The sequence below is a fragment of the Coenobita brevimanus genome, chromosome 57 (genome assembly GCF_032717465.1).
Source record: "Coenobita brevimanus isolate Jiangsu-jjx chromosome 57, ASM3271746v2, whole genome shotgun sequence".
NCBI lineage: Eukaryota > Metazoa > Arthropoda > Malacostraca > Decapoda > Coenobitidae > Coenobita > Coenobita brevimanus.
Window position 1 is genome coordinate 18,815,300 of NC_137010.1, and position 27,447 is coordinate 18,842,746.

General features: G+C 38.5%; 1 protein-coding gene across 1 annotated transcript in view; it reads right to left on the reverse strand.

Moving 5' to 3' along the window:
• Positions 1 to 14,720: 14,720 nt before the first annotated feature.
• The window catches only part of LOC145401919 (uncharacterized), a 492,294-nt gene continuing 479,567 nt past the window's right edge, over positions 14,721 to 27,447 (reverse strand). Inside the window, exon 25 of the mRNA XM_080274025.1 lies at positions 14,721 to 15,290. Within this exon, the coding sequence (XP_080130151.1) occupies positions 14,721 to 15,290 (570 nt within the window). The remainder of the gene's footprint in view (positions 15,291 to 27,447) is intronic.

Below are 27,447 nucleotides of genomic sequence, written 5' to 3' on the forward strand. Positions count from 1 at the left end.
GAAAATTGTTACAATTAACCCTGTCATGGTCGGTACAACTCTCACATTCCACTTCAGCAGATGCTTGGCTATGTTATTCAACTGAGAGTGAGTCACACGAGCCTGGGAGTGTCAACCAGGCAGAATAATCATCCTTCTGCATCTTATTTCACGCATCTCACTGGCAGAATGAGACAATACTGCAGCCCTACGTACCGTCCATAGCACTTCTATGTGACTAGGATCATATTCTCGTGTTGATCTCTTGTTTCAGTTCTCTGCAAAAGGAAATAATATGGCTTTGTATCCCCTCCGTCACATTTCTCTCTAGTTCATCTCTCGTGACACCTTTGTGGTATGCTAGTTATGACCTACCCGATAAAAACCTCGAAAGGACCAATATGTCTTGCTGTTTGCTTTTCTTTGTACTACCACAGCAGCTGTACCTCTTTCCCGCAGCACTTCAAGACTCGCACCACATTCTAGTTAATCATTCGTTGCAACCCAGTGGCATAATAATACAACACTACGAATCTAATCTACAACGTTTCTATAGCATCTTGTGAATAGCACCACATTTTAGTATTAGTCTCTTGTTGCAGTTCGGAATTAAAGATGGAAAGACGACAATTGATGACCAAATTAATATGGACAAAATATGAAGGTTTAGGCTTTTTAAAAGTCTGATAATGACCAATAAGCCCTTCATTCAGAGTACGTTTTTTTTTTTTTCTATCATACTACGTGTAAAACATTTTATATATTCAAAAGAAACCTCGTTTTTACAGGGAGGTGAGAGTCTCTAGGAACTCCTTCAGTAGAATGGTTTCTCATACTGTATTTCTTCTTGTCAGCCCCACACATGCTAGTGAGTTTAATGAGTTAGGTAAGAGGTTAGACAGGTTCCACGAGCCCCTTTAGTATGATGAACTCTCGTATGTGCGTATGTGTATATATATTTTAGCCATCATCAGGCGAGATCTGCGGTCGCTCGATCGGCAGTGTACTCATCTCGCATTGTCTGCTTCGATTCTAGGGTTTAAACCCAAAAGTTGGCGAACATTTAAACTGGGTGCTGGTATTAGGTATGTCGTCTATACTTGTATATTATCGCACCATGTCGGCTCAACCGATGGTATAATACCGACCCTAATTCACACAATCATAACCATTACAACACCTCGACTCACTCGCATCTCTTTTCCGATACAGACTTACCATCCCCATTCTCACTTCACCAGCATGGGGAAGGGTTAATAATGGCTGTCAGTCTCCTCTCGAATAGAAGGTCCGTAACTGCAATGGACCTAAGATGAACTGAGAGTCACAGATACAGACACCACCACAAGACTGTATTCAATTTAGAAGAGACCTGTATCCCTTTCACGGGCACCCATAGCTTGTTTATTCAGACCAGAGCCAAACTAGTTTTTTGTTATATTGACCGAAATTTTTACAGAATTAAACCTAACTTAAATGAACATATAATAAAAGAGAAAGACAGGTAAATAGCCAGACTGATAGAAAGGTCGATTTTTGACACTGAATAACTGATTGATAGACATACACAACGAGAAATAATTATCGCAGTCACCCTTAGTCATCATTATCAAATCTGAGAGAGAGAGAGAGAGAGAGAGAGAGAGAGAGAGAGAGATGGGGGGAGGGGTCAGAGAGCTAATCATCACCATCAACACCCTCCTCCTCTACCATCATTATCGCATAGGCTCATATTCACAAAGCATCTCAGCCAGTAAACGAGTCTACCTGGCAGTTAAATTAAACACTCCACTTTGGTTCTCAGTTGTTTAGTACAAGTTCGAAGTTCGAGTTAAAGTCAAGGAATAAACACAGGTAAGACTTAAATAAAAAACTTAACTATTATCAGAAATATTGTCGACCCTTAACATCATTACCTCCTTTGGTTCTGAAGTGCCTGGTGTGGTTTAGTCAGGATAAAAGAACGAATAAGCGATATTTAGGCTCAAAGAAGCATAAGATATTTAGACTCAGGAAACAAGCATAACAAACAGAACATAGGCTGAACAGAAGCGTAAATGAACGAAACATATTTACAAAACGTAAATAAACGACTCTTAGGCTTTAAAAAAGTATGAACGGTCAAAACTTATGCTAAAAAGCATAAACAAACGCGATATAGGTTTAAAAATAATCAACAAACGAATTTAGAATAAAAAAAAGACGCAATCAGTCTAAACAAACAAAATGAAACAAAAACATAAACAAACGAAACTTGACTAAAAAAGGCATAAACAATCGGCACGTAGACTAAAAAAAAAAAAAAAATAATCGCAACGTGGTCAAAAAATGGCGTAAATAAAAGAAACTTTGGCTTAAGAGAATTTATGAATGCAGGCCAGAATCTTCACAAACTCAGGAATGTCAACCAATCAGCGTTTAGGTCATCTGTTCACGTCAGCCAATCAGATAACGAGTTCCTTTCCTCCCAGTAATGTGGAGGGCTCGGATTTTTAAGAATTTTGGAAATATATTGTTTTCATCTCTCTCTCTCTCTCTCTCTCTCTCTCTCTCTCTCCCACCATTTTCACTCTACTCCCAATATTTATCCTATTACTGTAATTTCACTTCATTTTTGCCAATTTTCTCTCTCTCTCTCTCTCTCTCTCCATTTTCACTCTACTCCTCCCAATATTTACCCTATTACTGTAATTTCACTTCGTTTTTGCCAATTTCTCTCTCTCTCTCTGAATTCCTTTCCTAGTGCCTGCCTTCCGGTCGTACAACTACGACCACCTAGCGCTAGCGTGTGTGTGTGTGTGTGTGTTCTATAGTGCGTGTTTCTGTTTTATTCGGTTTGTGTGTTACTTAATTGTTCTTACCTAATGGTATCTTTACAGGAATGAGTCAAGCTCGTACTGACCCGTGTTTTCAACCATGTTTATCATACATCTCTGAATTTATGAATTGTTTGGCACCCACTGTTTCATTTGGTAGTGCATTCCACTGATCAGCTGCTGTATTTGGGAAACAATTTCCGTACATATTTATCACCTCTCTTTTTTTTTTTGTAGTTTTCTGCAGTGTCCTTTTAATGTTGCTTCCCCATAGGTTGTATGCTCATTTACGTCAATTTTCTCCTTTTCTGTGCTGCATTTATATAACCTTATCATGTCTCCTCTTTTCCTTCTCTCCTGTAATGTTGGCAGATTTAATTTTTCGAGTCTTTCTTCATAGCCCATCTTGTAGCGGCACTTCGTACCTTTTCAGTCTTATGTATTTGTTTTCTGAGATGGGGATTCCAGATTACTGATGCATACATCCAGAGTTGGTCTGATGGATGATGTTATTATCTTTCTTAGCATGTCTTCATTTATATATGAGAATGCTTCCCTCATATTAGCAAGCAGTGTGTACATGTTCTTTACTTTTTCATTTATGTGGTCAGTCGGTGATTAGTCTGTTTTTGGTAATCACTCCTAAATCCTTTTCCATTTCTGATGTGTGTGCGGTTGAACTTCCTGCTTACAGTCCTACTCTGGTCTTTGTTCATTTTTACCGAATTTTAATACATGACATTTGTCGACATTGAATTCCATTTGTCATTTATTGCTTCATTCGTGAAGCATTTTAAATTCCTCTTGTAGCTCTATGCAAGAGTCTGTTAGTAATTTCCCTTTGTATTTTTGCATCATCAGCAAACATATTTAGGTAGCTTCCATTTCCAGTGTTGCTGTCTGTCGTTTATATATACTAAAAACAAAATTGGTGCCAGCACCGAGCCCTGTGGAACTCCAGTTGCTGCTTCTCTCCATGATGAGCAATTTCCCCTTAGCACTGTTCTCATTTTCTCTTTACTGAGAAATCTTTCATCCAATCGTAGATTACCTTGGACACCTCCTTGATTGTATAATTTCCATAAAAGTCCTTTGTGTGGTACTCTGTCAGATGCCTTCTTGAGATCCAAATATATACTGTCTATGCATCCATCTATTTTCTGCACTATTTCTGTAACTCTATATCGTAGTAACTTAATAAGTTAGTAATACATGATTTTCCCATTCTAAAACTAAATTGTCTTTCTGTTATCATATTGTGTTTTTCCAGGTGATTTACCCAATTTCTTCGTATCAGTTTTTCTAACATCTTCCTTTCGATGCTGTGATACTGATCGGTAAAGTGGATTTTGTCTATTTCCTTTCTTGAAAAGGGGCACAATGTTTCCTTTCTTCCAAATATCGGTTAGTTTTCCTTAAGGATACTCTGAATATTAATTGTAATGGACTGCTTAGCTCTTTTGCACATTCCTGTAATACCCAACACAAAATCTCGTCAGGGCATTGGCTTCTCCCCCCGTCTAATTTCCTTGTCTCTTCCTGGACCTCTTGTTTCGTTATACGTATATTTTTTAATGTGTGGGCATGCTTGTTCGTGTGTGTGTGTTTTGACTAGTGTGTTTTTATTCAGTGTGTTGTGTTTTGGCACCATAACCCCCTCTCCTGGGCCCGGATAGTGGTATGAGACTGAGGGAAGAGGATGAAACACAGTGGGGTGGTTAGGTACTTTGTATGAGTGAGGATGGTATAGGATGGAGGGAGGATTGTTTAATGATGGAGACAGGACAGCATGGAGGTAATTTGTTCATGGCAGTTTAAATGACAAGAAGCGCATCCATATTACAGTACTTTCATCTTGTTCTGTTAAGAATAACACAACCTCTGCAGCGATGGTACAGAATAATATTAACCCAAAATATAGAGGTGCCCCTAGAGCATAAGACATTAATATCTCTGGAAAGGGATTAATCCCCGAGCTAGCCCTCATATCATAGCCCTGCTAGGGTTACAAGAAAGTGCTTCCCCTCACAGCACGGCAGCCACCGGGCGGGGCGCGAACTCGCAACCTCACGATTACGAGCCCGACACCATACCACCGAGCTACCGCGCTCCCTACATCCCAGGAAAGTTCAGCCTGAATAAATCTGACAGCAGCCGGATAACAACGTTATGCTAATTCTTAGGGCACCTGGTAGTCCAGTGGTTAAATGCTCCAGCTAGGGTGACAGGTTTGTATGGTTTCTCTCCCAGGAGGTGACTGGGGATTTTCCAATCATTTAATGCCACCAGCAGCAGCAGCTACCATCATTAACCACCATCACCAACTACCACCATTACGCCACCATCACCAACTACCACCATTACGCCACCATCACCAACTACCACCATTACGCCACCATCACCAACTACCACCATTACGCCACCATCACCAACTACCACCATTACGCCACCAGCACCAACTACCACCATTACTCCACCAGCACCATCTACCAACGTTTCCACCACCACCAACTACCAACGTTTCCACCACCACCAACTACCACCATTTCCACCACCACCAACTACCACCATTTCCACCACCACCAACTACCACCATTTCCACCACCACCACCATCACCAACTACCACCATTACCACCATCACCACCACCACCAACTACCATATTACCATCACCACCACCAACTACCACCATTGCCACCACCACCACCACCACCAACTACTACCATTACCACCACCACCACCAGACATCACCATTACCACCACCACCAGCACCAACTACCATCATTACCACTAGCCTACCACTACCAGCAACAACTACCATCATTACCATCACTACCACCAACTGCCAACATAACCACCACCACCACCAACTCCTGCATGATTAGTAAGTGCTAGGTAAGTTTTTCTATTAACACACACACACACACACACACACATGCGTGCATGCACGCTCGCGTGCGCGTTCGTGACATGGACGTATTCCTAAGCATTCCCTTGAAGAGGCATGGGAAGGAAATTCTTAGTTGTACTGGTATTCTTTAAAATTATTTCCCATCGTGAGGTGCTCAAATGAATTATTTTTCCTTCAAGCAACAGCAGAAATTATTGGAACTTGAAGGAATTATTTTACCTGTCGCTTCAAAAAATTCCTTCATAATTTTTTGTGAATTGTGTAGTGGTTCATTGCCTTATATATATTAAAAAGGTGAAAGGAAGTTATTGTATGATTGTATTAATACAGTTTACAACGCTATACAGTACTAATGTTTAAGTGCTATCTGTATTTCTCATGATTCACTCATAGCACAGTAAAATCATTTGACGTTAAATGACTTGAATGTTAGAGTTGTAACAAAATTAGCTATGTCAGGTAAGTCGGTAGGTAAACAGGTAGGCAAGCAGGTAGGTAGGCAGTGTGGCAGACAGGTAGGTATGAAGGTAAGTCGGCACTGTAGCAGCTAGGTAGGTAGGTAGGAAAGTAAGTAGGTAATAACACTGTGGTAGGAAGGTAGGTGGGTATAACACTGGTAGATAGGTAGGTAGGTAGTCACTGTGACAGGTGGGTAGGTAAGCACAGTGGGAAGATAGATAGATAGGTAGGTAAGTAGCTAGGCAGGTGCTGTAGTATTTAGGCATTGTGGGGGATAGGTGGGTAGGCACTGTGGAAGACAGAGAGGTAGACAGGTTGAAACTATGGAAGGGGGGGAGGTAGTTTGGTATTTTGGTAGGTAGGTAACCACTCTAGGAAGCTGGTGGGCAGCAGGTAGGTAGGCATTATGGTAGGCAGGTAAATAAATATGTGGGTAGGCAGGTAAATAGATAGGTGGGTAGGCAAACACATGGGCTAGGTAGTAGGTGAGTAGGTAGCTGGGTGGGCACAGTGGTATGTCAGTAGTAAGTGTAATAGGCAGGTAAGTAGATTGGTAGATAGTAAGGCATTGCATAAGACTGCTATTGATTACCCTCCTTACGAGGTATAGGGACTTGAGGCTAGGCTAGGCTACTGTGGTCCAGTACATTTAAAGGTAGCTGACCAGCCTACTTCTCTTGGTGGCATTCTCCATCACCATTAGGTGTACTCTCACTACCTGTTTTAACCCATCACGTCCGGCGGTTGCTTTCACCACCCAAACCACCAGCAAATGTTTTTCTGAAAAATCACCATTACTTAAACCATAATTTCCCAGCTAATCCTATAATATAAAATTATAGTATAATATGCTCTTATAATATGATGCAATAATCATAATAATAATACAGTAACAATAATACTACACAACACTAGGTCATGTACACCGCTGGCTGGTGCAGTGGTAACGTTCTCGCTTGCCGTCTGGTGGACGGGAGTTCACGCCTCGCTCAGGTTGCGAAAAGTTTCACTGACGAAGTGGTTGGTTACTGTACCCCTTGAGCAAGGGGACGGGTGTGTGCGTGTGTGAAGGTCACAGCCTTACCCTTAGATTGGACTATATGAGCTCTCAGCTCCCTTCCGGGAGGGTAAAAGCTGACGATCACGACCATCAAGTGATCCTGACCGACCCGGTGAATTACGTGCCACCCGGATGTCCCCAGGTCATCATGTATACATGCCACCTGGACGGGAGGGGTTAAGTACATTTTTAGCAACATAAGTTCTCCCAATAGTACAAAGAACATCATCTACTTAAATGCCAGAGTTTATCCCAGACACCAAGAAATAGCCTAATGATCGCACTACTGCTTTAAATATAACCCAAAAACACACCTCGCAAATCCTCAAAATTTTGCATTGGAAAATAAGTATGTGTAATTACCAAACAATCGGTAAATAGGTTAACCCATACCTGTCATTACATTTCTTTGCATTTTAAATCAGTATTAAAGCAAAACAGAAATCTGTCAAGGCGACCACAGCAGCAAGAAACAGTAGGATAATATGTTACAGGAAATCTGTGAAAATAAGCCGTTTTGTGAAAACCCTAGTTAGTGTGTGAAATGGATTTTATTTACATCAGGATGATTTTGGTTAAATTTAGGTTAAACTCATCAGGTTTGGTTAATTATGACTAAGTTTGGTTAGATTAGATTATGCACTGTCTAAGTAATCATAACCGTTATCTCATAACCAAGTCATAACCGTTAAAAAACAAATCTTTACAAGCTAGACATAACATCACTCAAACATTACCTAACCTAACCTTGCTTAAATAAATATTATTGCGTATTAACCTCACCTCACCAACTGCAGCCTTAATTTTACTGCTATAACCGAGATCAGTCCAAGGTTAACAAAATCCTTTCCACCAAATAACTAAGGATTTTATAAATGACAGATTTCAAAATCCCTGTAATATAAAATTATACCTATGAATGGGCAACTTAACTTACTTCAGTAACTATAACGGCTAAAACTTAATATGTAACTGTAAAGGTTAAAACTGAATATATCTGATTGCTATTACATGAAGTACAGTACAGTACCAATAGCTGAAGCTGGTGGGTTAGCCTTACCCTAGGAGTGACTGATCCAACAGATATCACACTGATTTGTTCATATATCACTGGATATAATACCTGTATGTATGGAACAAACGGCCGTAACATTAGGCACGCACTGGTGCACCATGAAGTACCATATTATGGCTACATGTATTCAAAAAGCGGCATTCAACAGTATAAGTGCCTGTGCCACTGAGTTGACTATCTTCACATACTACATACATTTCCCCATTTACTTCATTATTATTAATACAGTAAACGACATCTTGCCACTCAGTAACTACTTTAGACACAAAACCATTCCACACCAAAGTACTGGGGAAATAATTCATATAAACAGGAGCTAGGAGCACACATGTGTGTGTTGTTGTTGTTGTTGTGCTTCAAAGGTGTCTTTCCACTGCTCTAGGGCAGCTCTGACCTGCCTTTCCTCAAGGCGCAAATGGGGACTGTTTTCAAAGATGCCTGTACCCAGTGGGGCTTTTGAGTATGGGTCTATTGGGAAAAGGTGACATGCAACAGTGCCTTTACCACAAAATGTGCCTTCAAATGCTTTGAGTACTGAAACCAAGACTCATTGTGCCTCTTCAGTAATTATATTCTTGCTATTGTTATATATATTTTTAATATTTTGTTCATGTTGTTGGAACATGAATTTTTTCAGCTTAATATGGGTGCCTGCATACTGAAGTGGTTCATATAAAACAGATGAGAAAGTCAGCCAAGTACTGACTATTGTATGGTACGTGGTAAGAAGTAAACACAGTAAACTGATGGAAAATTTTGCACACAACCTGAGACACGTGCAAAATCTTATTTTATTTCTAAACTACAAGGAAAATAAAAATAATTACAGGTCTGCCTTGTCTGTGGAAACCAATACTAACAGTATTCCTAGCTACAGAGAGAAAAAAAAAATGAGACATCATAATGTACAGTTTAGAGATTTGAAATATTTACAATTGAAATATTTTGGCAGTTTCTTCACTAACAACAACTGGTGGTTATAATGGTCCATGGCAGCTTCACTGTGAAGCAAAAGGAACCTATCCAGAGAGAAGTTTGAATACAGTGGCCAGATTACCACACATTATTTGAGAGCACATTACATACTGGTCTGCTGCTTAACCCCTTCAGTCTTATGATGTCATTTATAGGTTTAGTAATGCTACCTCCAGCCAATATTATTCAATTTAAAGGATAATTCATGTAGTGAATGGGTAAATACAGGCTATATCTGACCTCTCCACTTTGAAAAGTCTGTCCCAAATGGAATATAAAACTATCTGCTGGTAGCAACAATAAAATAAATAAGGCACAACTAGATATAAGAGGTTAGACATGCCTCATTAGCTTGTATTCCATGCATCCTGCAAGTTACAGCTCAGCAGAGCTTGAAGCATTCCTTGTTATACTGGCAAGTCAGGGATACATACCAATTATCACTGGCTATGTTATACAACTGGTTCTGTAAACTATGAGAAACAAGCAAATCAGTTTTACAGGTAACAATGGAACTTTAATATGAAGTATTTCTGTAATCTACTGCAAATTTAATAGCAAAACAAAATGCTAGAAAAGATGATGTAATGAGAACATACTGCATAAAACTACAGTAGCTGCTTGATGTATGGGCGTATCGCGGTACCTACACTAATTGCTCATACGACTGTCCAAAAGAATACCTGTGCCTTGTGTAAGATATGTTGATGGCTCCAATACTCCAGCTAACCTTTTACTCTATTGGCCTACCCAGACTAAAACTCTGTAACTGCCATTCAAGCATCTCCAATGATTTTACAGTATTTTTTATAATTCTTGCTACCACCAGATGATTTATATCAGCTTTGAGAGAGACCTCTCATAATTAACAAAAGAGCTCCACTTCTGTGACTTAGTGCATACAGAGAAAACATTAATATAACTTTGACTAAACGACAAAGAAAATGACGTAAGCATGGGAGAAATGTACAATACCATAACTGAGTTATTCCAACACTATGGCAATCCATTATAAAAAGAAGGAGAAACTGACTATTCTTGCACTGCACTGATATAGGGTTGTAGTAATGTCACTGCTTAATCATTCTGCTACAAGTATATATATTACTTGCAGGACATTGTAGAGAGGAGGGAAAGACTGTACTGTGTCTCCATCCTCCTCCTCCTGTGAAGCATAGTAAAGGTTGGATTTCATCCCAACCTTACTGGAGAAACACAATATGATGGTAGGTTATTATTTATTCTATACAGGCTACACAGCAAACTATACTGCAGAACAATACCTAATCATCTTCCTTCGACACTTGCAGGGAAATTTAGAGAGAATATTTTTATCGTTTTTCAGTTTAAAGAACATGAGTACAACTGTACATCAATACACACAAACAAAACCCTACAATATTTCAATGACTCCACCTTATAGTACAGGTTGAGGTTGGAATAAAGAGACTCACTGCAACACACTGGGTAACTGACAGTGAGGTGGTCAGAGCTTAATTACTGCATAACTCTCATGGTATGTTTCTCTGGTACCAACCTTCCTGCACTGGGAAGGGAGAGAACTAACAACAACCTGCTGAAGAGTTTCTAGGCAGCATCTATTTAAAGTTCTGAGTGCAGTGTGGATAATTTCACTTGATTATTATTTTTTTTAAATAGCATTATACCATATCTATTTTCTTTCCCTGATATACTGATTCAGCCTACTAGTACAATGTTAGGTGATACAACACAGCTTAATAACATGCATGATGTTTACCCGGCTGCCTTCCTGAATCCACACTCTACAAGCAAAGAGAGTATACTGCATATGCATTTTTAAAAAGTTTATGATGCACACTGGTAAACACTGTTTCAAGTAAAATCATTTTAAACGATACAGATTTTTCTGAATCTCATCGAGCACTTGTCAGAAAAAACTACCACATGTTTTAGCTTCTGGAGTTCTTCATGAACAACTATAATTGAAGACAGATGTTTATTTTTAAGCAACTCCATACTATTGCAACTTAATGCATCTTTCAATGAGAACTACATGTACACACTATTATTCATTATTAATCTATTTCCTCTCAGGTGACACCATGAAGTCCAACTTGGTTCACCCTTCTGTAGGTACGAAGTGAGAGTTCAAGCCACAGCTGTACAGTCAGAAACTGTTATCTCAGCCTCACAATATTCCAGTACTGTATTCCATTCTTGGCCCCTTCAGTATCACATCATACCATCAGGGTTTGTTTTGCATTTACTTGAAATTTAAGTATTTAAGAGTAGCTACACTCAAACTGATGTTACATCTATTGAGGATGAGGGTAAATCAAAACAGAATAGCACCACAGCTTGTTTTTGTCAGCAGTATTGCTTGCCATTTAAAACTATTCCAGTTATCTGTTTTTTTGCTATCCAATCTGAGACATACAAAGGGCAACACTGTACTTTTGTTGGTCCTTTGATATCCAGATAACTGTGACCTAACATTATCGGTCATCACATGATCATTGCTGAGCTCTTGAGATCAAGGTACTGTACATGTATTGCATAGATTCACAGAACAAGGATTAATGCCATAACAGCTGATTCCTCAATATGCCAATGGAAAATCAGTCACCACTACAGTATTCTGAATTCAAGGAGTAGCGGCAGAAAAGGATAAGTATTATTAAGTATATTGGCCAAAGGATTCAACAACTGATTGCAGATTTAGGGGGAGGACCTTTAAAACTGTGCCATAAATAAATATTGGATAAACATTTCTACCAAGATCCTACCATCTTCACAATAACACACTGTACCTAATGATGCACAGCTTCCTCCCAGGTGATACAGTAACTTTTGCATTAAACAGAACTCTGATTATCCAGACAGAATTGCATCTGAGTTCTTACAGCCTATCTGAAATCAGACTGTTCATGGACACTTTTTATATATTCTAAAACTTTTCATGCATATACTGTATTTTCCTAGTTTACAGCAAGCAATTTGGAAATCATTAGTACAAAGTAATTTATCAATACTTACATACATTGCATGAATATTTAATTACTCAAGAAGATATGTACCAAATCAGAAAACAGGTAAATGATACTGCACTTCTTATCATTGTGAAGGATTTTACCAAACACAATACCATGTCTCAAAACCAAAGTACAGTAATGTACAGCATATTACTGATGGAGGAAGCAGTTAACATCAGCTGCATGAGATGAACTGTCATGTTGGCTCATTTTCCATACAGTACTTACAGGAAAATATTTCTGCTATCCACAACTATAGTTCTAATCCCACCCTGTCTATTGGTGTCTTCTTGTATGATCATACCTCTTCATTTTGTCCTCTTGGTTTTCATTAATTTAATGGCCTCTCAGGATTTAGTGCCTATAAAGTTACAGTATCTATACCCTTCCCCAATAATTGTGTGGAAGAGTGGCCACATCTACTGGGCACTCAAACAGCAGCATTCCTACTTTTTCCAGTAACTGGATCCTACTCACTCTCTATTTGCTAGTGGGCAAACAGGAGGGATAATAAATGCTGATAATATTTTCTTCCCTCTGTTTTCAAGTTGTTTACAGGTGATACCTAAGTTTTGGCAGAAACACCAAGCGAAGGTCAGAAAAATTAAATTAGAAATGACAATAATAGGAGCCTGCTGTCAGCTACATAGGTAAACTGATCGATCTTTTGTTTAAGGGCTGGTGACTGACCTACACTCCTGGTGGTATTACTTTACTAAAAAATAGTTCCAATAATCTAACTGTTCCCTTACAGGAGCAAAATAAAGAGGCATTACTCTACCAGTTTCTTCATATACAGTACACGACATCCAACATGCCTCATCTACACTGCATTTAACTTAACCATACTGTACTCCAATAATTCACAGTTTGGCACATTCATCAAAACTGTTAATCACAAACAAAAACTTACACATGCAACCCAGTCTTGATTACAAGAAATGCTACATGGTCAAACTGGCTGGCATTAAAAACATTTCTGAGGCCATTTCCTGAATACAGGAGAGGTACTGGTATATTAAGTATAAATTGTCAACAGCCCTCTACAATAGTAAGTTACAAATGTTCAAAGCATTTTGACCAGATGAACCATAGACAGGAAGGCCCTTATTTCATTCCAAATATGCATGCTATTATTCTACCCTTGGCTCCTCCAGAATTACCTCTTACATTCTGGGTTTTGACAAAACTGATTTTTATACAGATACTCTATAATGCTTAACAAGTGAAATGTAAACTGAAACTACAACTTCTGTGGGCTGGCTAAAAGTAAATTACAGATGGATAAGATGTCAGTCTGCAGTCAGCAACACAATAGGGACAGGGTCTGTAAGCTGTTTTTTGTGTTAGTACTGAAGTACAGAAGAGTGATGGCAACACTACAGAGAGTTCACTTAGGAACACCAAGATGTGGTCATTACTCTTTATCTAGATAACAACACAAAATACTACCCAAAACCAATCCACTATGTCTTCCCACTAACACAGCCTCCCCACATCACATGACATTTCCTCATGCATCTTGCTCTCACAACACAGAGAACATAATTTCAAGGCAACTCCCAGTTGAAACAGGTGGATTTTGCCTGTCCATCAAGTTCATGTGGGAGATTGAGGTCACAACAACAACACCCTGTTAACAACTGATAGAGATTATAATAAAGGGGTCTTACTGTACACGTCAATTGTGACTCTTCTAATGTGAGTGAAAGGCCGTGATACTGCTGATGTGCCAGATACCATACTAACAGCAGGTCCCCACATTTGTGGATGATACTTGTACTTTACAAACTTTCCTGCATTTGGTGAAAATCTACAAATTATTGGCACCCCCCCTAAAATGGCCATTGCATATACTGTATTTCTAAATTATGTGATTGCCTAATTACCCCTTGCAATACTCCTAAACATCACCAGACAACATGATCTATTTTTTAAACGCATATTTTGTGATGGATTACCAGTATTAACCCATGAATAGTTGGGCCAGAAAACAGCAAGTCATGAATATGGAGGAGCCTACTGTATCATCAACCAGGGGTTCTTGTTTGCTGTGCCTCCCCACCCCCCCTACACACACAACACAATTCCAACTACCCAGAGAATTGGTCCAGAGGCCTTTCATGCTGCATGAAACAAAGATACAATACTCAGACATTTGCACTTACTACATCCAAGATTTTTTTCTTACTGCATAACAGGAATTACTGAAAGAAGTAACACAGAACAATAATAAATGGAAATTTGGTAGGCTTACCAAATATCTGGATAATTAATTTTCTTGTTAATTAGACATTTATTGTGTACTATGGTGTTTTAATATAAAAGTAACATTTCCTACAAGCTAAATTTCAGCTCCTCACGTTCAATGTCTGTGAGCAGGTCACTAATGCAGTAAACAAACACTTATATTGTATACACAACAACCACTATCACAGTTCAGTGCTAATTTCATCTGCTCCAGGCTTTCCTTTACTTTTCAGGTTTTCACCATTCATGTCATTTCTCTCTACCTTGTTCATGCTGATATTAATGCCATTTTTGCTGTTCCTCTGTGGCACATCATCGCAAGTAAAGGACACATTCCGACTGTTTTTACTATCGCTTTCACTGGTATCATTAAGGGAGGTGTTGTGAAGATCCCTAGACTGGGTATCTGTGAACCCATTAGTGTGACCATTGCCGAAGGTTCTCATGTGTCCATTAATATAGTCATGATAACTGTGCCTATTGTCATACCCATTAAAATAACTATCAGTCATACGATTTGCTGAGTCTGCTGGGCTGCCACTTGCCTTCCCATTATAAACAAAGTCACTAGATATCAACGGACTTCCAACAGGCTTTGGACCCAACGTATTTGACGGAAGGTGCTGCTTGCCATGGAGCCTGGCAGAGGGACCCTGATGCCTGGCCATCTCACAGGACTTGCCGGCAGTACTGGAGTAGCTGAAAACGCCGAGAGGCACACCAACGTTGTCATTCGTTATCGCTGTTGATGTCTGATGATGGAAAGGACCAATGATTACCACATAAAACCTGGGAACAATACAAAAGTGATGGATCTATAGATTATCGCTGTTGGTGTCTGGCCCAGGACAGGAGCAGTTATTACCACACAAAACACAGGAATAATGACTAAAGTGATGGATCTACAGGAAGCCTATATTCTTTGAACATCCTCACACATGCCAAAAATTAATAAGTTTTCATTTTCATGGTTTGTTGTCTTTCCAACCTTCTCTACTGTGCAGTGGTTATTTATTTACTTGGCTGAATGATCACCAGAAACTGCTTCTTATCAGCACCAATCTGACATCGTTGGCTTTGTAAGTATTTGCTGTAACATACGCGCGCGCGCGCACACACACACACACACACACACACACACACACACACACACACACACACACACACACACACACAGTTTATGCCGTGTCCCCTATTTCGATAAGGGCTAAGGCATTAACCTTGGGTAGAGGACTTAGGTTTTGGAGTGTATAGCACTCTGGAGAAAAAAAAAAAAAAAAAGCATCACGTGAATAAATACCCAACATCACAGCTCCAATCTGTGCATGCACTTACGTGTACAGTACATAATAGTGGACGTATGTAACCTTTGCAACAAAGCTTTAAGGGGTTTGAAACAACTAATAGTTCCTGAGAAAATAGGTGTGGCCTAAAAATCTCCCTCATTCATGGCCTCTCTGCAGAACTACAAGTGGAGTGTCTTTCATCACCTCAAGCAGGAATATGATGCTGCTATTTTCAAGCTGGTGCTCATGACTGGAATGTCACACACCCATATTCCAGAACTTTTGCCTATCAGAATTCGTTTATTCCTCAAAATGCATCTCTCTGGAACTCGCTTCCCCAGAGTTGTTTCCCCCCAGACTATAAACCAACAGCTGTTCAAGTCCAAGTGTTACAGATTTTTTATGAAGGAAAGATGCCAGTAATCTGGTGTTACTCATTTGTTTTTCCTTCCTCTGTTGGTTAAAAAAAAAAAATAAAATAAAAAATAATAATAATAATAATAATCTGGCAAGCACTTAAATACCTCATTTCCTGTTAATGAAATCCTGATACTGGGGTTAACCATGGTGCAGCTGATGTTTTCTATGGATTGGGAGCTAAACCAAGTGACATAAACAACTAACTACTGTACATTCCAACAGTTGCTGGACACTAATGGGAAAAAACGAAATCTAAGATGTGTAACAAGATTTGTTACAAAGCCAGAATCTCAGCTTGAGCTTTGAATGCATGTACTGGTGGCTGAATGTTTCCTGCCAAAGAGTAATGACTGTATGACTGTATGGCTCATTACCAAGCTTATAACATCATTCCACTCTCATGGTCATACCTCCCAGAGTTGATGGTAGCCACCCATTTACTATCTTTAATTTCATGAAACTAGCATCTAGCTATGATGGATCAAGATTTGAAGCATATCCCTTAAAGTTTTCCCATGACAAGATTGTTAAAGTTTTAGTAAATGAATTCTAGTGCCATTTATGTTTTGCAGGCAGCTAGCAAAATGTCTCACAGAGTCTTATCTACTATCTTTCTCTACAAATTTCCATATTTGCCTTACCTATCTTTAACAAGGAATGCTATGAGTTTGTATATTCCTAAACAGTAATAACTGCTAATTCCATATTACCACTCTTGGGATCAAGAAGGCCCGAGTCAGGGCTACCCTGGTCCAGAATATTTAAACCACAGGAGACAATTATACATCTCTGGCAGCATTTTTATAACTGGGAAATCTCCATCCACCTCTTGGATATGTACCATATTACATTAGTGCATGGGTAACTCTGTAACACACAAGTCATAGTAATCACAAAAATGTTAGAACAATACTGTATACAGTACAGTATCAATGTTCATTCACTTAGAAAGGCTCCAACATGCTTGCATGTGTTGGCCTCGGTCCCCTAAAGACAGCTCTCAATGCTGCTCAATCTCTAGCTACCTCTCTAGTAGTCCCTTATCCCTGAGGTCACACTTTATGACCATATCTCATGTCTTTTTCAGTCTACCTCTTGAAACTCTAGCTCTTAATGAATATCATATTATCTTTCTTTAATCAATTCAGTGCAGGTTAAATGTCTATGTTTAATTCTTGCTTCTGGCAAATGATTATACTGATCTTCACTATGACTGACAGAAAAAAATATCTGATGCTGCCTGCTATATGGTAAGAATAAAATTTAAGCAAAAATAGTAAAAATACAAGCCCCACACCCTTAAACCTCTCACACATATGTTAGATACATAATAAAACATGGTTTATATGCCAGTTAACAAAAGCTAGTCTTGACACAGGAAAAATTATAATACACCAAAAAAAGGCAAGAATATGAGTACCCAATAAAAGGATATAAAAAATATGATAATGATTCTGAATATACTGTATCAGACTTAACATACTACGAGTATTACAGGATCTCGGTAAAACTGAACTTAGAGAGAGAGAGAGAGAGAATTATCCCTTTACAGCATTTTAATACAAATCATCTAATAAATGGCTACCTGCAAAAGGTGACCAGTGATGCAAGGCATTTGTCTTAATTTTTTTACTGTAAAGGTAAGAAAAATGGTACAGTATTATATCACCTCTGCTACTTCTCACTTTCCCATGCTATCAATATCCTTCAGCTGAGAGAAGCTTAACTGGTGTGCTGTTCTACCCTCAGATATGGTGTCCAATTAAGGAATGGAACAGTCATGTCCTATGCATGATATAGATACAGTGGAATAGTCCATCATTATACATTACAGGTCACTATTTTCATAATGACGAACTCCATATTCCCACTCACGGTCATATAGCACATGCCACTAATAGATCCAGCAGAAAACAGACACTGGGGCACTGAAGGTGGGATTTTAAAATTATTCCGTTGCTTTCTCAAGAGCTAAAACTATATTAATAATCCAACACTAACAATGGAAAGTTCATAATTTATGTTTCTAGGTTTATTTACTGTACTGAAAAATCAAATAAACTTAAAACAAAAGGCTGAGAACTTCTTCACATGTTTCTAAGTTTATTTACTTTACTAAAAAAATCAAATAATATGCTTGAATTAAAAGGTTGAGAACTTCTTCATATGCAGAAATATAATTACAGTTTCACCTTTTCATGTTCTTTTGGTTGTGTTTCAGCTTAAACAATTATGAAGCCAACCTGATGAAAAGATGACACCAATAAAAGCAACTGGGTTAAAGGGAACTGGCCAAGGAGACTGGGAAAGCAACCAACTGTGAAAGTTACAGCTTATCAAGTAATGCCAAATATCACAGGTAAGCTTTCAAGATTATATACCCAAAATAAACAGGATAATGACATGCCTACTAACCAAGAATGGTGACCAATAGTATGCTTCCACTTCCACCCATTTACCCCTTTTTGTAAAAAATAAAAACTCTGCTTAGTAGAGGTCATATAGTGAGCCACGACAAGGGAACTTCTATCACTGTGGTGCAACATTTTGTAATGTACCAAGAAGTTGTAAACACCAAACTCTCATGATTTATATGGCTGGTTTAAACAACAAGGACATTCTTGTGTATCTTGAGATTAACCAGCCTTATTAATCAAAAGCTGTTATCACAGTAGTTGCTGTGGTTCCAGGCTCATCTGAACATGAGCCCAGTGGACTGCAGGCTTAAGTTGCCCTTCCCTTCCAGTCCACCATCCTTATATGGTGGGACAAGAAAGGAGATGAGTGAATGGTATTTACAATGACTCAACTGGTGATGGAAGAATCCCACCTCTCCTTATAAAAGGACCTCTACTGCCTGAGTATGCTATTGTACCTACAGGTACAAATACTAAATAAAGTACTCTGGGACTGAGCATTCAACAGTACATACTTATTACATAAAAGGATGGACTCATACAGTATACTGTGTGTGTGTGTGTGTGTGTGTGTGTGTGTGTAAATTAATACAGTACTATACCTGAAATAAACATCACACAAAAGGCATGCAAAACATACATGAGCATTTCCATAATGTCAGCTAGCGTATATATCTATATCTATCTATCTATCTATCTATATATATATATATATATATATATATAAACAAACAAACCATGCACAACACATACTGTAAATTAACATTCACACATGCAACAATGCCACATGCAGTTCCAATGCGTATAACTGTATGCACAACAATGATACAAAGAAAAGTCAGACAGTCTTACAGCACAGTCTAGTCAGAGGTCTATGGTCAAACTTTGGTTGTCTGTTAGTACAGGGTATTATGGGGATATTATTTCAAATCAAAAAGTCAAATCACGTTACAGCAGGATAATGTAAGGTAGGGCAAAAGTGTTAAGCTGAATAAGTTTAAATCAGGTTAGGGAACTTTAAAGTTAATTACTGATTGTTAAAACTGAGTTAAGAGTAAGGTAAGGTGGGTTAACTGTATGATATAGTAAGGGAGTGAAGAGGGAAATGAGTAAGAAAGTTAATGCAAGGCTATGTTAGATTAGGTTAAACATGGTTTTACTTCAAATTAGAAAATCTAAGTAAATTAAATGGGTGAGGTTAGACATAGATATTAATGGTCCAATATAACTTTGGTTAGGTGATATTAGATTAGATTAGCTATGGTTAGTTAGAAAAAATGGTTTTTGGTTGAGTAAGGTTACCATGTCAGGAATGAATAAGTTCAAGTTGATCATGTGCATTTACAATACTAGAGCAGATTGATAATGTTAGGTTGGATTATGTTCTATTCACCGATTATCCCAAGGTTAAGTTATAATGCTTACTGGTTTAGTACTGACAAATTAGTACAAACACAATTATTCTCAACCATAAAAGAGATACAGTCTTACAACTGGGTTACTCCAGCATCTCCCAGTAGTACAAAAACAGCATTAATACAGTATTTGCTACACACATCAGTAAGTGTTAGTGTCTGAAAATATAAACCACTGCAAGTATATGTATTCCTGCATCCCCAACCTTAATCCCTTCACTATGATAACATCTTTTTGTTTCATTTTTGCTACCAACAAACAATTTTATTCAAATGAGAAAAGACCTCTTATGAGAAAGTTCAACAGAGGCTATATAAAAGTTTTTCAATTTAGTTTCTCGAAGACTGATAAAAATAATTTGAAGGTAGCAAAAATAAATTACAAAAAGAAAGACATTATTAAAGTGAAGGGGTTAACTTAATATTACAATCCTTAGTTTCTTTGATAACTCATTCAGCACAATAGAGTCTATGGTATACTGTACATTTAAAGAAACTGCCCTCCCCTTACATCATTCAAATTAGTAATTTCCTTAGCTACAAAGATGAACATAATGAACCCAATTGTTAGTTTCTGGGCCTGTTAATTAAAACATTCCACTACAACCTTTGCCATAAAACTCTTCCAGTCACTCTGTCACTCACTGCCTTTGCAAAAAGAAAAAAGAAAAAAAAAAAAAAAAATCAAGTGTACTGCTCACTAGGGAGGAAAAGCACTGCTCATGGAAAATTACTAGTCAATCCTTTGAGAAAAAACATAAGACCCAAGGTCAGTGTACAATCTGCTCATTCTATTTTATGAACATTATCATTCTGTTTCATGAGCAAGAGTGATGAAACCTATTACAGGTATATATACAAATATCAAAGGAGCAGATGCCATACATATTATGGCATGAAACTAAGTGAAGCATAGTTAAGACCTTCAAAGTAATGTGGGTGAATCACTCAAAGTGCAAAAGTTTAGGCCTACTGTATCTCATTAACCAACCAGATTAGATAAATTTCATCTTAACTGATTTGAAATATAGGTTTCAGCAACCTGTTATTGTACATTATGAAACTCAAAAGCCTGTGACTGACTGACGCATTAGACTCCTTAGGCCTTAATTTTGTTAACAGAGAGTGACAAGTTGCTGGAAATCCTTACAGTCTTCCCCTGAGCTCTCTCTCCAACCAACATATCAGCTGAATAACAGTGAGAGCACAGCTATGGAGTGTAATGTGAGTGTGGCTGTACCATAGTACCTCACTTCACTAATAATGATGCAATATCTATGAACTGCATTGTAATATACTGAATAACTTAGCTCCCTCATGTCTGCAGGTTAAATATAGTACTGTATCTGGGTTACAAAGACACATTTTTTAATTAGAAGCCTCTCATACCCATGAGGTAAAAGCTATCTCAAGTAACCCTTTTCCTATGATGGCATCTTGTGTATATTATTCTAGTTGCATCCAAATTATTTCATAAAACCTAGGAATGACTTTGTAAATATGGGGTAGACACTCAAAATGTCTAAAAACTTCATTTGTCTTCTGTTTCAACAACATTATTCATGCCTCAGTTATATAAAACTCAACAATATACCCTCCAAGTCATAACATTTGCACCTTCCAGTGATATTTTTTTTTTTTTTTTTTCTTTTTTTTTACCATTCACTTCCAAATGCTAGTAATTCTATCATCAGAAGTAGATGGTAGGTATCCTAGAAAGTAATTTACATCTTATACTGCTCTTGTTACATTAAGCTATTTAATTGACTAATGCCAAAACAATTATTTAAGAGTCTAATATTGCCGACATATTAAAAATCTAAATACAGTTTTTTGCTATTAGCCATAACAATATGCCCAAGTACAACCACATCAGTATCATACCCTATCACAGCATCTACAAAAATAATTGAGAGATTACTGGGGTGTGTCTTCCCACGGTAGTGTGTGCCTAATGTGAGGGGAGGTACAGCCACAGACGCAACCACTCCACCTTATGGCCACCCACAGCTGCTGTGCCCCCTCAGCTCACCCATGTCCCACCCAGCTACTTACTGGAGGGCACTCTGTATGAGAGGCCCCAGGATGAGCTCCAGGCTGCCAGCACTGCCCCTCCTCCCGTGCCCGCCCACTGCCCCTCCATGCTGCGGATGACAACAGGGCCCCCTCAATACTCTACCCTACCCTAACCTACAGTTTATCCCAACACTAATATTATGCCTGTCAGTTTACCTTGGTAATCTACCTTAATCTTATTTTTCCTAAAGTCTCATACCTATGCCAAAATTAAGTATGTTACTGTAGCTTAAGCTAGATCACTGTACTAAAACCTAATGTAACCCTGGTTAAATCACTAACTAACCAAGTCTGTCAATAACAGCTTGGTTCTAACTATGCCCAATAGTAACCATAAATAGTACTGGAACTTGTGACCTACGTTTTGGTTCTAGCCTTGCCCAAAAGTGACCATAAATATTACGGGAACTTGTGATCCATGTTAGTTAAGAAAGGGTTCTACCAACCTACATTAACTGTAATAAAAATGCCTAATAATAAACAACTAATGCTGATCATATTATCCAATCTACATTCTCAAACATTTAAGAGACTCAACAATAGCACCTTGCACTGACTGTAACAGAGTTCAGACAGTGGATTATAAATGCAAAACAGGTCAAACCTTCAGAGTGTGGGACATGGAACCTAAATGCAAAACAGGTCAAACCTTCAGAGTGTGGGACATGGAACCTTATGATCGCTTTTCTACACTCAGCCAACTAATCAGCCTCAAGGTGGGTTGTCAGGGCTTCCCTTAATTCTGGATTTCCACAACAGGTATTCCATTTTTCTGACCTACCAATGTTCCAGTGGTTTCTTAATTCATTACTGGCTACTTCAATTACAATCACATTATTTTGGAATACTATGTACTTACTTGTAATTCATTTATGCTATGTGTAATTAAGTACCATGAAGTTACACATCAGTACTAAAGGTATTTTTCCTTTGGAACTGAGAGGAAAATTAAGAACCTGTCAGAAGTTTTTGCCATTGTTCCATGCAACTTACAGAGTGACCACAAGGCAGGTGCTGGGGAATGTGGTGCTATGCTACAGTGAGAAAGTGTGTGTGGTGCAAAAAAAAGATGTGTGGTACAATAGTGTGGAAATGCAACAGTGAGGTGGTGCAATCGATGGATGGTGCAAGAGTGCTGGTGATTAAATTATCACCATCAGTTACCATTTACCAAACTAAACATTAGATGTTTTAAAGCTCCAAAGGTCTCGTAAAATTAATCCTCCTTTACTTTAGCACCCCAGTATTTCGGCATTCCATTGTATTATCCTGCACTATTCATCATTAGTACTGTAGTTATTATCATTATCTACCACCACTATAACCTTATTCCCTTTATCACATATGGGTATTTCGGGATCCAGAAACATGAAAAAAGAAACTACGTAATTGAACCAGCATCAGAGTGCCAAATAAAAACGGACCATACCTCCACTAACTCCTCATTTATGTGAAGATGGGTGGATGACTGTCTCAACTGTATTATGTTCATTTTTAATTGCTGTAAATTCATATAGGCAAACAGGTAATGCAATAAAAGTATAGCCTGACATTATCTCAGCTAAGAATAAAAAATGGGTAAGTCAGAAGGGGTAACAAGAGCAGTCTGGTCATGAACATACAGGATTATCTTGTAAAGATAGCAGCATTAACCAGGCCCATATAGTATTATCTACTTTTTAACCTCCTCACAATGATTAAGTCTTTTGTAATTTACTCTTGCCACAAACAGATGATTTTATTCTGCGTTGTGGAACATTCTAGTAATGTTGGAATGAATGAATGCTATACCTAACCTCTATCCTAAGCTAAACAAAATTTTCTGGTGGCAGTTAGAATAAAATATAATACAGTATGTCACTACAGTGAAGGACCTACAGTAGTGACTGTAACTTAAATCACTGGTGATACTAGTCATATTATAAAAAGAAACAGTCTAACTGCCTTTTGGAGATCTAAACCTCAGCTTAACATCTGACCTCACCTTGACTGGCATATTTGACCCCTTTGGTATTTTGATGTCTTTCTTGTTTCATTCCCCAAAACTCTGTGTGATTTATTTAACTACGGAAATTTCTTTTCAAATGGAGAGGTTATATGTAACCTTCATTAACCGCAACATTACAAGGAGCCACTCTTACTCTGAATAAACTGTCTGATAATAGAAAGAAAATAGCAAAAGATGTCACCTTACAATTAAAGCACTAGAACACAAGGCATTCCAAAATTCCAATATCTTATTCCAGTTAGGGACTGCTATAACAGGGTTGCTGAACATCCAAGAACAAAGGACTGAAGACGCATATGGGGCAGAGTGGAGAATTTTGATGGCCTGGATGATGAGTGGATGTATGGCACATTTCACTAGGTGCTGTACTTTGTTGATAATTTTTATACTGTTTTGTTTTCCTGTTCCTGTTTCTGGCCCTGTGAGAAATAGATTTAAGATACATTAATGATGATGATCATGATGAATGGTAATTGAAAGAGAAGGTGACTCCCAGTGTGATGTTACTGTGAATGGAGAGAGACTGGAATTGGTGAGAGAGTTCAAATACCTGGGTACAGTGATATAAAGAGAGAGGAAAATGTTCAAAGGAAGTTGAAAGTAGAGTGGCTCAAGGAAGAAAAGTAGCTGGTGCAATGAAGGCCTTGATAAGAAACAGAGGCTTGAGTGTTGCAGCTGCACAAGGCTTTTATAAGGGAGTGTTAGTGCCAACTTTAACATATGGATGTGAGACTATGGTGTGGCATGAAAATGAAAAGTCAAGAGTGACAGCAGTGGAGATGGGACTGCTGAGGAATGTATGTGGAGTACAGAGGGTGGATAGGATATGAAATAATGTGATTCGTGAAAGGTGTGGAGTGTGGAAGTCGGTGGACACCAGAATCAAAGAGGGTGTACTGAGGTCGTGTGGAGAGAATGGATAACAATAGAGAGGTGAAAAAAGTATATCTGAGCAAATTTGAAGGAGGAAGGAGGTGAGGTAGGCCAAGGAGAAGGTGGAGAGATATGGTGGATGTGTGAGGAAGAGAGGTTTGGAAGTCAGAGAGGCTAGGGAACTGACATGAGATAGAGCTGGCTGGATGAATGTTGTGAGGAGAAGTGCAGGATCAGAGATTTTGGCACCCCTTTTAACGTGGCAGCATCTGGACTGATTCAGTCGGATGAGTTTATGTGAAGCTACAAAACATTGCGAATGTTTTATGGCATATCCGATAAAGCCAGGATTCCGGGGGCTTGAATGATGAGTGAATGGAAGCGTGGCCCATTGGATTGCACAAATTTGGGCTGTCTGGACATTGCCACTCCTCACCCTGCCCTTGGGTAGGAAAGGAGGTCCGAATGATGATGATGATGATGATGAATCTAACAGTTTTTCACCACAAAGAGTGTACCTGAACAACGGCTGTGTGCTTATAACAAAAAGTTGACAGAATTCTTGCCACTGGATAACTTTGTGCAGAGTATTTTCTCCATCTCTCTCATTAAGTTTCAGTACATGGACATAAATGCTGCTTAGATGATCACAATTTCCTGTTATGTATATGGGAAGAGGATATGCATACTAAAAATAATGGTGTGTGTGTGTGTGTGTGTGTGTGTGTGTGTGTGTGTGTGTGTGTGTGTGTGTGTGTGTGTGTGTGTGTGTGTGTGTGTGTGTGTGTGTGTGTGTGTGTGTGTGTGTGTGTGTGTGTGTGTGTGTGTGTGTGTGTGAGAGAGAGAGAGAGAGAGAGAGAGAGAGAGATGACAATTCCACCAATGTACAGCATCAAATAGCTGAAAAATGTTGTGATACTTTGAAGCATAACCCATCCATCCATCATCCAATCCTATGTCACCCCATAAGGAGCGCAGGAACCCGGGGCTAGACAAGTTGATCCTGACATTTAAGATGAATGACTAGCCTCACTCATCCCCAAGTGGCATTACATGAGCAATAACCCCAGTCACTCCTTGGATATAAACCTACACAGGCTCAATCCGACTGGACCGCCTTAATTACCCACTAAACCACCAGGCGCCATAACTGGGTTATATGGTTACCACCCATGGTTTCCTCGTGTACAGGAAACATGAGGACCACCAGTTAGAGGTATTGCTAACTACAATGCCATATTTTAACAAAGACAGTGAAGAGATGCAATGACTCAATTATATAATCACACTGTAACTTTGATAACCGATTCTTCATATAATTACTACTGACCAGAGCAATGTCTATGAAAATTTATTCTCCTATGTTTTTACATTTCACTTCTCACATACCCATTTACCTCCATATAGCTGTTCTTCTTGGTACAAAACAAACTACTCTAACTACTCTACCAACAATTATGACTTACTGTACCAAGCCATGACTGCAAGTACTGTAGAAATGAAGTGGCTTTTTAGTTTATAGTTAATGCTACCATACTGTATACAGTAATTCTATTTAGCTTGGGATAATACCCTCGTTGAAATGGAGTTAATGAAAGTTGTAACTAATTCCAAGAGAAAGTCTCTCCTAAGCTGAACTGTCTGATGGAAGCAAGAATATATAAATAAGGTACTCAGGTGGCAGATGCTGAATCATCACATTTCAAAACAGGTTTCACAAACTTTATTAAAGTATTACCATACCATAATCCCTCTGCAATATTTGTATTACTTTGACGATAGGGAATCATACACTGAGACTTTTTTCTGTTTTCTAACATCCCTGTTATTTCATCATCATCATCATCCTCCTACTCACCAATTAATTTAGTGCAAAGGAGTTACTCCAATCTTACTTCCTCCAAAATTTTGTTCATAATCTGAATGTGGATTTATAATCTGGACTGTGAATTACAAAATGTGGCTGGATATGGTAAATGAGTGTGAGAAAGTGAGGTACGGAAATTGATAAGGCTAGGGAACAGCTAAGGGGACTGAGTTCGCTGGATGAATTATGATGTGAATGATTCCTTGACCCATTTCACTAGGCAAGTTGCTGACAGTTCTACTTTTGTACTGCACATTCTTTTTCAGTGCTTCTGGGTCATACCTCATCCCATCTTTAAATGATGGTGACAGTAATGGCATGGTCAATGGTGATAGCAGTAATGATGATGATGATGATGAAACTTGAGGCATGTAATTAACAGCTGCCCGTTGAATTCTGAATATATTAAAGTTTGAAGGAAATGTGATTTGTAAAAACAGAAAAGAGAGAGGTGGCTGTGTGAAAAAAAGAGCAATATCTTGAGACATGTGCATACTGGGAGTGCAGGTTGACAAATGGTCTATGATGGTGAGATGGCTTGTGAAAA